This window comes from Megachile rotundata, chromosome 3, assembly GCF_050947335.1.
Source record: "Megachile rotundata isolate GNS110a chromosome 3, iyMegRotu1, whole genome shotgun sequence".
Classification (NCBI taxonomy): domain Eukaryota; kingdom Metazoa; phylum Arthropoda; class Insecta; order Hymenoptera; family Megachilidae; genus Megachile; species Megachile rotundata.
Window position 1 is genome coordinate 8385461 of NC_134985.1, and position 13642 is coordinate 8399102.

Consider the following 13642-nt stretch of genomic DNA (forward strand, 5'->3'; position numbering starts at 1 on the left):
TATTCATATGTGGATACATGTGTATTTATTATTCACATGTGATCGTGAATGTTTTTATAAATATTCTCTAATTATTCACAGGTGAATAATGTTCATTGGTAGTGTTCATGAATAATGGTCACATATGAACATTACATGTGTTCACATGTGTGAATAATTTTCATATATGAGCATTATTAATTAATATAATATGAACATTAATATGAACATTTGAACATTAATTTGAACATTAATATGTAGATTAATAATGTTCACATATGAACATTATACATATGTGTTCACATATGTGAATAATTTTCATACATGTGCATTATTAATTAATATAATATGAACATTAATATGAATATTTGAACATTAATTTGAACATTAATATGTATATTAATATGTACATTAATAATGTTCACATATGAACATTATACATATGTGTTCACATATGTGAATAATTTTCATATATGAGCATTATTAATTAATATAATATGAGCATTAATATGAACATTTGAACATTAATTTGAACATTAATATGTACATTAATAATGTTCACATATGAACATTATACATATATGTTCACATATGTGAATAATGTGAGCTGTAAGACTTGAGCTGTGTCTACATTCAAAGTAGTTAAACTTGCAAATAGTCATACTGGTGCAGTGACTACGTGCAAGTAGTTAAACTAGCAAATAGTCAGACTGGTGCAGTATCTACTTTCAAAGTAGTAAAACTTACAAATAGTCAGACAACTTAAATTCAACGTGGCAAAATGTGCAAAGTCAAACTTCACCATAAGTTGAGTTCTAAATAATCCAACTTAAAATTAGCGAAGTTTGATACAAGTAAGACAAATATACTATCAGAATCAAGAATAGCCATGATTTGAACATGACTTTGAAAATAGAAAATAATCTTAGCTACCGTCAAACAATGTTGCAAACAATCAAAATTACGAACAAAGTTAAAAATAATAGAACTTAATATAAAGGAAATATAAAATACTCTCAATATGAGAAGTATCCATTAGACATCAGTAAATCTGACAACCTTGTTGCAACATTGTTGTGAGAACAACGAAAAAAAAGTAGTGCAACCCGAAACAAGTCAGGCTTCTATATCAACATTGAAAGTAGCCAAACATTCGCAGTTAAAAATAGTGAAATTTCGGATAAGTCAGATATAAATACTATCACAGTAGAGAATAGCGAAGGTCAGTACATCTAACACCGAGAATAACCGAATGAAAGTAGCGAAACTCGAAAGCAGTCAGATTTGAGCATAAACTGATAACAAGCGAAAATGATTGAAAATCGCGTCTGAGAATAGCTACAATAGAAACTAATCAGTGCACACGGTGCAATATAGTCAATTAAAACTGAGAATTAAAGCATCAAACAGTGCAGGATGATACTAGGTTCAAAGTAAATCCTCGCTGAATCACACAGAACAAACTTTGGTCATTCAATGCAGTTCCTGCTTCGCTCAACTGAAATATACGTGTATCTACGGAAACTCGAGTGTGTACAAACGTATTGTACAGTCAAGTGCAAATCTGATTTCCCTAGGGGAAATACGGTGGAAGAGGAGATGCGTCACGTTTATTGGATTTTAGAGTTTTGGGGGTTTGAATGGTTGAGGTGAGTTAAGAATTTTGGGAGATCAGCGTTTCGGGATTTGGGACTTTCAGGATTTGGGGATTTTGTGAACTGTGGATTTAGTGATTTGGGGATTTGGTGAATTGTGTATTTAGTGATTTTGGGATTTGGTGAACTGTGGATTTAGTCATTTGTGAATTTGGTGAATTGTGGTTTTAGTGAATTGGGGATTTGATAAATTGTGGATTAAGTCATTTGGGGATTTGGTGAACTGTGGATTTAGTGATTTGGGGATTTGGTGAATTGTGTATTTAGTGATTTCGGGATTTGGTGAACTGTGGATTTAGTGATTTGTGAATTTGGTGAATTGTGAATTTAGTGAATTGGGGATTTGATGAATTGGGGATTTGATGAATTGTGGATTTAGTGAATTGTGAATTTAGTGATTTGAGGATTTGGTGAATTGTGGATTAAGTCATTTAGGAATTTGGTGAATTGTGGATTTAGTGATTTGGGGATTTGGTCAATTGTGAATTTACTGATTTGGGGATTTGGTGAATTGTCAAACTAGTGATTTGGGGATTTGGTGAGTTGTGGATTCAGTGATTTGGGGATTTGATGAATTGTGGATTAAGTCATTTGGGGATTTGGTGAATTGTGGATTTAGTGATTTGGAGATTTGAGGACTTATGAATATATAAATCTGTAGAACTGGTAGTGCAAGCAGTTAGAGATTTAGAAACTTGTAAATTTGGGAATTTACTGAGCTAAGAACTTAGAGATCCAGAAATTTGAGAATCTAGGTATTTATTAACCTGAAAACTTAAAAATCTAGAAATTTGTGCATCTAGAAAGTTGAAGACCTAGCAGAAAAATTAACAAATATCCAAACTCGAAAGTTTGCCAACAATAATACTTGAAAATAAAAAAGTTATATGCATACCCACAGTCAAAGGAAGCCTACGCTTTAGCGGAGTGTACAACGTTCTACTAATTACGTTTCTCTAACGAGGTATCATCGTACTCTAACGAAAACCAGGCCGGAAATCGGATTGTCCTGAAGTATACTCTGTCCAATTGTTCCGCGTGGATCGATCTTGTGAATCACATCGACGATGGCCGTAAGTAGCGCACGTCTGTTTGAGTTTTGCACGAACGAGGCGTGCAGGACAAAGCCGGCGAACAGCTGGACAGACGGACGGATATCGGTGTTTTTAGTAGCTAAACAGGGCACCTGTTGTTTCAAACGTGTCGTGGACACCAACACCTTCCACGTGAAATGCTTCAAGTTTATCGAGTTTCCATTAATGCACCGCATCTGCTATCATTTTCGCGTGTATCGTTTCAACCAGCACGCGATTAAATACTCCAGCTTACGGTGGCTGGCTAAATTATTATACTCGAGAGATTTCTTCTTGAAAATATGCGACAGACGCGACTTTAATTGGTTTAACAATGTTGTTGATACTCGATGCATCAATAAGCAATATATGACAAACCTGTGAGTAACGTGTTAACGCGTGAATCTCGTTTCTGGAATAAACGGCGGGTGTGGATATAAGGTTATGCTAAGTATTCTATGTTCCGAGACTCTGTTGGTGGTTGGACGAAAACCTTGACTTCGATTTAAGTAGACGTTGTACTCGGTTGGTGCTAGATCTTTATGTACTCGGAATTGTAAATAAAAATAGCGGTGTGATGAAATATTAAATAATCGTATTTCTTTGTGTAGTATAGTTCGACTTATGATTAAGTGTTCAAATTTTACTTTCGAAAGATTGTCGTTGAAAAATAATATTGTAGGATAATAATAAAAGTCTTGTGTTCTATTGGTTGAGATTGTAAAATTCGGAATTTTCTTTTTGAGTGAAGTTTGATGAATTGACCATCCAGTGTAGTAGACAGCTTTGTAGATAACTTTAACAAACTGAACAATTAATACTGTCCGAATTAAATTTCCAACCTTTCAATAATCGATGATTTAAAATGTAAAGGCCCTTTTACAAGTAAACAAATCTTTTGACATAACTTAAAAGGTCCGTGCAAAGTATGCTTCTAAAGTATTAAGCTGAAATTGATGTATATAACAAAGTTACATGCTTTCATTCCGCCATGCAGGAAACTGTATTGACTATGGTGACAACATAATTTGCAAGGGTGTAGTAGATTTAAATTTGTATGACGACAAAGCTGCGATTAAAAGAGAGTGCAGTAACTGTGATAAAAATTCATGATCAAGGAATAATGCTATTTTCAACAGAATAAATAATATTTGAGACTTTAATCCTTCCATTATTTTTGAATTATTTCAACTTATATAACTTTATGTGTATTCTTAACTAAATGTCCCTTTAAAGTTTCTATATCATTTTGCTTTTACACTGCTTTTAAAATATTAAATTTAAAAAGCTGGTAAGAGAACTTTTTAACAATACAAAGATTTTTATATGTTTTTATTATGAAACTTTTGCCGACTTCGTCATTTTTTTCATTAAAATGAAATTTTAATTGATAATAATTTCGATTTAGCTTTCTAGAGAAATTCAATGTACATTTGATTGAAAATTACTTTTAAGTGTAATTTAATATAAATGTTACTATAAATTTAATATAAATGTTACCATAACTTTAATATAAATGTTATCATAAATTTAGTATAAATATTACTATAAATTTAATATAAATGTTACAATAAATTTAATATAAACGTAAATCAGTAATAAATTTATACTTAACGTTGAAACGCAGTTAACTGTGCACATGTTCTCCAATTTGATGGAGCAAGGCATAATTTGAAAAGCAGTGTAAACGCATTAGCAAGAGTTAACACAGGAACGACTAAAGCGTTTACTCTTTCACTTTCTGGCGTGGTTATTTCCGCCATGAATTCATGTCTGACTCGATTCATCACTAGATTACACCTGAAGTCGATGGCTTCGCTTTTGAGAATCCATTAACGCTTTACCGGCTGCCATTTAGAAGATGATTCCTCCGTAAACAAATGTCCGAGCACGGAGAAGCCTTGCGAGAAACGGAAGAGAACTGTATTAACCATTAAAAGCAAATTTATGCATTCATGAAATTTCCTGATACATATGTTCTGGAATTCTCAAATTTTTAGCTCGTCAATTTTTCGAATTTTGATTTATGAATTTTTTGAATTTGAGAATTTGAGAATTTAGGGATTTTGGAGTTTGGAAATTGGGGAAGTTGGGTATTTCTAAATTTTGGGGTTGTTTGTCTAAAGTTTGGGAATTATGGCCCATGGGAATTTGGGAATTTTAGAATTTGGGGACATGAGAATTTGGGAAGTTTAGAATTTGGGGACATGGGAATTTGGGAATTTTAGAATTTGGGGATATGGGAATTTGGGCACATAGGAATTTGGGAATTTTAGAATTTGGAGATATGGGAATTTGGGCACATAGGAATTTGGGAATTTTAAAGTTTGGGGACATGGGAATTTGGGAATTTTATATTTGGGGACATGGGAATTTGGGAAGTTTAAAATTTGGGGACATAGGAATTTGGGCACATAGGAATTTGGGAAGTTTAGAATTTGGGGACATGGGAATTTGGGAAATTTAGAATTTGGGGACATGGGAATTTGGGAATTTTATATTTGGGAACATGGGAATTTGGGAAGTTTAAAATTTGGGGACATGGGAATTTGGGCACATAGGAATTTGAGGACATGGGAATTTGGGAAATTTAGAATTTGGGAACATGGGAATTTGGGAATTTTAGAATTTGAAAATTTTGGGTATTTTGGTATTTCAAAATTTAGGGGTTGCAAGTTTGGAAATTTTAGAATTTGAGAATTTGAGAATCTAGGAATTTGAGGAATTTAATATATTCTTAGAAACCTGCTATTCAAACACACCAGCAATAAAAATCTATATACCTAAAAAAATTACAATTAAAGTCAAAACTTAACTACTCAAATCCACCATACTAAAATTAAATTTTAATTCGTACCTCAACATACAAAATTGTTAAGAATATAACAAATTATCGCACGTTCATAAATCGATTAACAAAAAACTATTACATAGTTAATTTATATAAAGCGTGAACTCTGCCATAAAATGTCATTCCTTCTTGTATATTTGCCATCGTTAAATCGTTAAATAGTTTATTTTAATAAATTGATTATATTTGGCTTAACATCCAACAAAGTTGTCGTCGATCACTGCATAATTCTAACAAAAATTTCCCCCCAAAACTTTCTGTTTCACCGTCTCGCACCTTCCTTTGAAAAATTACAAACAGATATAATTTCCGTGACCTGAATCGAGTAAATCTTTAAAAACGAGAATATATAGCATAATTTTATAAAAATATCCTGTGAACTGGTTATCGAGAAATGCTGTTCCAGAGAATACTAATTACGTGGTAGTCTCCCGCAGCAGCAGGTCCAGTTCTCATTAAAGTATACACATTTCACGGGAAAATGGTAGCATTAATCCAAGCCCGATAGTTATACCCTAGTTAGACTAAATTCGCATGCTTGGCTCTGATAACGGCTTATTGAGAACCAGTATGGATACGTACGTACAATTTTCGAGTGCAAACTTTGCGAATACAATGCTGGATTAAATTTCTAAACTGCATTCCGATTCCTTTTGTTTCGATTGTGGTTTTAATTCACTGGGATAACCGAGAGGTAACACAAACTCTCAAGACAATACGATGTGTTTCGAAAGAAGATATTTCTGCAAATAGCGAATGGAAATGTTAGATGAGGAATTGAATTGTTAATTAATACTTAACTGGTTAGTTAAGTGATGAAAAGTTTCATGTAGTATCTTCGATGTATTTCTAAATGTTTATCTCCATAAAATATCCCTCAAAGCATATAAAAGCACATAAAACGTAGTTTAGCGCAGTTCAAACGCGGCGTATCTGTCTGATCTTAACCTATTTTAGGTCATAGTCTTATTATTAGACGATCTACAGAACCCACTTATATCTTGCTTTTTTAGCTGTTTTATATCATTCGAATTTTTGAATGATTGGTTTCTAATTTTCTAAGTTTTCAATTTGCAGGTTTGCAAATTTCTTTGTTTTTATATTTTTTAACTTGGAACTCTTAAATTTAAAAATACTCAAATTCTCACATTACCTATTTCTCAAATTCCCAACTTCTCAAATTTCCTGTCTTTCAAATTTCCAATTTCTCAAATTCCCAACCTCTCAAATTTCCAACTTCTCAAATTCCCAACTTCTCAAATTTCCAATTTCTCAAATTCCCAACTTCTCAAATTCCCAACTTTTCAAATTTCCAACTTCTCAAATTCCCACCTTCTCAAATTTCTAACCTCTCAAAATTCCACCTTCTCAAATTCCCAATCCTCAAATTTCCACCTTCTCAAATTCCCAACCCCTCAAATTTCCAACCTCTCAAATTTCCAACCTCTCAAATTTCCAACCTCCCAAATTTCCAACTTCTCAAATTCCCAACTTTTCAAATTTCCAACTTCTCAAATTCCCACCTTCTCAAATTTCTAACCTCTCAAAATTCCACCTTCTCAAATTCCCAATCCTCAAATTTCCACCTTCTCAAATTCCCAACCCCTCAAATTTCCAACCTCTCAAATTTCCAACCTCTCAAATTTCCAACCTCCCAAATTTCCAACTTCTCAAATTCCCAACTTCTCAAATTTCCAACTTCTCAAATTCCCAACTTCTCAAATTTCCAACTTCTCAAATTCCCACCTTCTCAAATTTCTAACCTCTCAAATTTCCACCTTCTCAAATTCCCAACCCTCAAATTTCCACCTTCTCAAATTCCCAACCCCTCAAATTTCCAACCTCTCAAATTTCCAACCTCCCAAATTTCCAACCTCCCAAATTTCCAACTTCTCAAATTCCCAACACCTCAAATTTCCAACTTCTCAAATTTCTTAACTATCAAATTTCCTATCTCTCAAATCCCCAAACTCTCAAGTTTCCTAACTCTGAAATCTCCAAATTCTTAAATTCCCGAATTCCCAAATTTACAACCCCTAAATTTTGTACTACTCAAATTCCCTAATTTCCAAATTTCCATGCCCTCAAATTTTCAAATTCCCAAATTCTCAATATTTCAAATTCCCAAATTCTCAATATTTCAAATTCCAAACTAATCAAAATTTAAATTATGAAATAAAATTTAAATAAATTTTAATACAAAACTGAATGTATCGAACCATATGTAATATAAATACACATATTTTTCACCTCTTTTTAATACGTTTCTACATTTCCCATATTCGATAAAAATTCTCGCATGTATAATTATTTTTATTTGCAAGTGGAATCGTGCAATCCCAATATTAGCGAATTGTAACGCTGTGAAATTCGACTAACTTTCCAACAATTAAAATCGATACAATATTACCAGTTATACGTGTTTGTATCAGCCGACAGACTTGTTTGAATTCCGGAATGTAGTTATTTAACCGTTATATCGAAAATCAACTTGTTATCGAATGCGTTCGATAAGCAACAGTTTCGAGATTTAAGTGATGAGGGATACAAAAAAACTGAACGATATAAATAACGATAGCATTAAGTATAATTAACTTCTCGACGAATTGTTTGATCATTCAGCAATTAACTTCGACGAGAAAAGATATTTTTTATTTTTATTTATATTTTTATTTTATATTTGTATTTTTTAAATTTACTGAGTAATTAGAATGTTTGAAGATTTCGAACAAATATTTATGCAATTAAATGACATTAATTAGTAGGTTCACTGTAATTATAATATTTATGTCAGAGTGATCGCATTTTCCATTTTATCGTATTAAAATATGAAAGTAGGGCAAATTTATTTTTTTTTACAGATGATAAATTAATTGCAAATCAAAATTTCATAAAATATAATGCAATTTTTGTAAAAATATAATTTTTTTACAAAAAAAACTATTTTTTTATTGAATCATACTAATTGCTGAAAACTTAGGTAATTTATTTATTTACAAAATTAATATTACTTTTCAACGAAAGGAATTATCTTCATTTTAATTACTTTTTAAGTTTAGACTGTCGTGAAATTTTATTTAATTTAATGAAGTTTTATTAAATTAATTAATTAATTAATTATTGAATTTAATTTGATCTAATTAATTTACTAATTTGATCTAACAATAAGTTATTTAATTGTCATTGAAGACTAATCAAACGGCTATTAAGTTCCATCTAATAACCTGAAGGTAAATTTAATTTGATTGTCACCTAAATTTAATTTAATTCGTACGATCTAATTATCTGAAGCTGTAATTGGTCTAATTTAAACCTTATCGAATAATTACTCAATTCTATCTAATTTCTTAAAGGGTAAGTTTTATTCGATTATCATATAAATTTAGTAAAACTACTATTAAGCTTAATTATAGGAAGTTAGGCCTTATTGTCACTTCAATTTAAACAAATTACTGTGAAGTTTTATTTAGTTGTCTAAAGTAAAATTTAGTGTAATTATTTAAATTTAATGTAATTATTGTTGAGTTTTATGTAATTTCCTGAAGTAAATATTAAGTTTAATTATTGCTTAAATTTTAATCTAATTAATGTAGAGTTTTATTTCATTTCCTCAAGTAAAATTTAATCTAACTTTTGTTTAAATTGAATTTAATTAATATAGAGTTTTATTTAATTTCCTCAAATAAAATTTCATCTAATTTTTGTTAAAATTGAATTTAATTAATATAGAATTTTATTTAATTTCCTCAAGTAAAATTTAATCTAACTTTTGTTTAAATTGAATTTAATTAATATAGAGTTTTATGTAATTTCAGTCTAGTTACTATTTAAATTTAATCAAATTACTCTCCTATTATTTTACCAATCTCAGTTTAGACACTCAACATCCAAAATTTTACCCCTAACAATAATTGTACCGCAGTAAAATCAAAACAACAATTTCCTCAAACGAAGCTTAACAAAAAAAGCGCCGATTGGGAATGTAAGTCGAAATAAAACGGACGAAATGAAAATTTCAGATCCAAGAATGTTTGGTACAACAGAAAAGCAGAACACAGCTGGAACGAAACGATAGGTAGAATTGGAATTTATTGAGAAACTCGAAACGACGAACCACGCACATTCAGCAGAAAGAAAATTGAAAGCTCGTGTGCGTGGTATTTCTTTTTTTTTTTTTATTTCACCGGTCGAATTGTGTCTGTTTCCTTGAATTTTCTTCGCAACATCGCGAGCAAATGGCCGTGACCCAAAAAAATTGCGTCGGTTACCATGTATTTTTACCATTCCATTTATTTACAAATAAACGGAAGAACGAATTCCATTGCGCCCGACAGAACCAATAACCTCATGAATATTTAATGGTATTTATAGCTTTGAACGTAAACGAGATACTTTGTATTTATTTATTCCAGTCATCCGTATTTCATTTTTTCCAATTTTTTCGAACGACAATTTCAGTTGTATAATTGATTATGTACGCTCGTAGTGATGGCTTTAGATACTTCTAATTTTGTATTGTTCTCTTCGTGTTGTATACTAACAATTAATATTAACCTTGCATATTAACAATTATTATTCATCTTGCATACTAAAAATTAATATTAATGTTGCATACTGACAATTAATATTAACCTTGAATATCAACAATTATTATTAATCTTGTATATTAACAATTAATATTAACCTTGCATATTAACAATTATTATTCATCTTGCATACTAAAAATTAATATTAATGTTGCATACTGACAATTAATATTAACCTTGAATATCAACAATTATTATTAATCTTGTATACTAACAATTAATATTAACCTTGCATATTAATAATTAATATTAATCTTGCATACTAACAATTAATATTAATCGTTCATACTAATAATTAATACTAATCTAGCACACTAATAATTGATATTAACCTTGCATATTAGTAATTAATACTAATCTTGCACATATAGTAGTGAGCAATATTAATCTTTCGTATTAATAATTAATATTAATCGTTCAAACTAATAATTAATACTAATCTTGCATACTAATAATTGATATTAATCTTGCACACTAATAATTGATATTAACCTTGCATATTAGTAATTAATACTAATCTTGCACATATATTAGTGAGCAATATTAATTTTTCATATTAATAATTAATATTAACATTACATACTAACCATTGATATTAACCTTGCATATTAGTAATTAATACTAATCTTGCACATATATTAGTGAGCAATATTAATTTTTCATATTAATAATTAATATTAACCATGCATACTAACCATTGATATTAATCTTGCATATTAGTAATTAATACTAATCTTGCACATATAGTAGTGAGCAATATTAATCTTTCGTATTAATAATTAATATTAATCGTTCATACCAATAATTAATACTAATCTTGCATACTAATAATTGATATTAATCTTGCACACTAATAATTGATATTAACCTTGCATATTAGTAATTAATACTAATCTTGCACATATATTAGTGAGCAATATTAATTTTTCATATTAATAATTAATATTAACATTGCATACTAACCATTGATATTGACCTTGCATATTAGTAACTAATACTATTCTTGCACATATATTAGTGAGCAATATTAATTTTTCATATTAATAATTAATATTAACATTGCATACTAACCATTGATATTGACCTTGCATATTAGTAATTAATACTAATCTTGCACATATATTAGTGAGCATCATTAATCTTTCATATTAATAATTAATATTAACATTGCATACTAACCATTGATATTGACCTTGCATATTAGTAATTAATACTAATCTTGCACATATAGTAGTGAGCAATATTAATTTTTCATATTAATAATTAATATTAACATTGCATACTAACCATTGATATTAACCTTGCATATTAGTAATTAATACTAATCTTGCACATATATTAGTGAGCATTATTAATCTTTCATAATAATAATTAATATTAACCTTGCATACTAACCATTGATATTAATCTTTCATATGAATAATTAATATTAACCTTGCATACTAACAATTAATATTAACCTTGCACACTAGCAATCAGTATTAACAATTAATCTCAATATTACACAACAGTAACTGAAATATCAATCTCGCAATAGATTCTGCCCAATTAAATCGTTCCATCACAAATATCATCAAAATGCAAATCAGTATCTAGTATGAACAGTAACTACCAACAATAACTACCAGCAGTAACTACCAACAGTAGCTACCAATAGTGACTAAACTATTAATTAATCTCAACAACAGAATTTAACAAATTTGTTCGTTCTGTTACAGGTGTCATCAACAGAGGCGATTCCTTCAGAAGAAGAAGATCAAGGTCGAACTCCTTGGCACCTGCAGATCCAGAAAACGAAGAAAATCGCGCCGCTCCCGAAAAAGAAGTCCCCTCGTACACCGTCGCGATGTTGGGTACAAGGGGTGTTGGAAAGACCGCCCTGATCAGCCAATTTATGACCAGCGAATGTATAAACGCGTACGACAGACAGAGAGGTAAGTAACATCGTGTTCTTTGATAGTTTATAGCTGTCCCATGTGAAATATGCATATCGTGTTCGAGGGAATACTAAAAACTTTGGTGGTAATTCTTGGAAGTGGAAGACCTAAAGTGGCGATATAAGGAGAGAATGAAAAATTACTTGTAATTGTTTGGATCGACTTATAGTTGATTTCAAGCTTAGAGATCTCAAGCTTAGGTATCATTTCATGTATTTTGCTATTGTTATTTAACACGTCACTCAATAAGTCCTCGGTCTGACACATATATGACGACACTGGTGACAGACCCACGTTATTTTCGAATAATACTAACCTTCAAACAGTACGTGTCAAAATTTCATGGTATTCTGACCAATAGTTTAGAAGTTACAGTCATTTTAGTACCCCCAGTTTCGTAATTTTGAAGAGAATGGATAGAAAGGAATTTCGTGTGTTGATTAAACACTGTTTTTTAATCGGAAAAAATACTGTTGAAGCCAAAAAGTGACTTGATAAGCATTATAGGAACTCTGCACCAGGAAAATCAACTATCATTGACTGGTATGCTTAATTTAAACGCGGTCATACAAGCACCGATGATACTGAACGCTTTGGTTGCCCAAAATCAGCAGTCGTTCCGGAAAACATAAAAAATGTCACAAAATAGTTTTGAAGGGCCGTAAACTTAAGTTGTGTGAGATAGCTGATGCCTTGAAGATATCAGAAGGTAGTGTCTTCACAATTTTGCATGAAAATTTGGGCATGTGCAAATTGCTTTCAAAGTGGGTGCAGCGTTTGCTGTTTCACGAAGGCAATGCGCCGTGTCACAAGTCGATGAACACGATGGTTCAATTGAATGAATTACGTTTTGAATTGTTTCCTCACACACCGTACTCCCCAGATTTGGACTCCAGCGACTACTGGCTCTTTGCAGATATGAAAAAAATGCTCCACGGAAAGAAATTTGGCTCAAATGAAGAAGTGATTGCGGAAACTGAAGCTTATTTTGGGGGCAAAGACAAATCGTTTAATATAAAGGGAATTGAAAAGTTAGAGGAGCGTTTGAATCAATGTATCACACTGGAAGGAACGTATATTGATGATTAAAGTGGAATTTCTAAAAAAAATTTGTTTTTCTTAGTTAGACCGGAGACTTATTGAGTGACGCGTTATTTTTATATTAAATCGCAATTTCATATGAAACCACATACCTGCAATTTTCAATACTCTGTACTGAAGAACTTTTAAAATATCAATTTTTGTCATTCACCATTTGCAAGATCATCAAGTCCTTCAACACTAAACCTAACCTATTTCGGTACATTCATACTAATAATATAAATACAACAATATAACAATATGAATACCTATTACAAATAAATGAAGGATAAAATATGAAGCATCTTATCTTTTTACTTTTGTAATTTTATTTCAATAGAAATGAGAAAAGAATCTCGAAAAGTTTGAAAACCTGAAATAAGGAACTCGAGAAATTGATCGGTTTAGTTCAGCGTTAATAGAATGTTTTATATTCTACACAACAGAACACCGTGTGTTGCCTGAATTGTTATCGAGAAAG

The 13642-nt window shown here is 30.8% G+C and overlaps 1 protein-coding gene across 5 annotated transcripts in view; it reads left to right on the forward strand.

Moving 5' to 3' along the window:
• Rgk3 (Rad, Gem/Kir family member 3) overlaps window positions 1-13642 on the forward strand; it is a 103829-nt gene that overhangs the window by 61948 nt on the left and 28239 nt on the right. For all 5 annotated transcript variants that reach the window (XM_076529774.1, XM_076529776.1, XM_076529773.1 and 2 more), the window contains one exon: window positions 11863-12078. In XM_076529774.1, the coding sequence (XP_076385889.1) occupies window positions 11863-12078 (216 nt within the window). The remainder of the gene's footprint in view (window positions 1-11862; window positions 12079-13642) is intronic.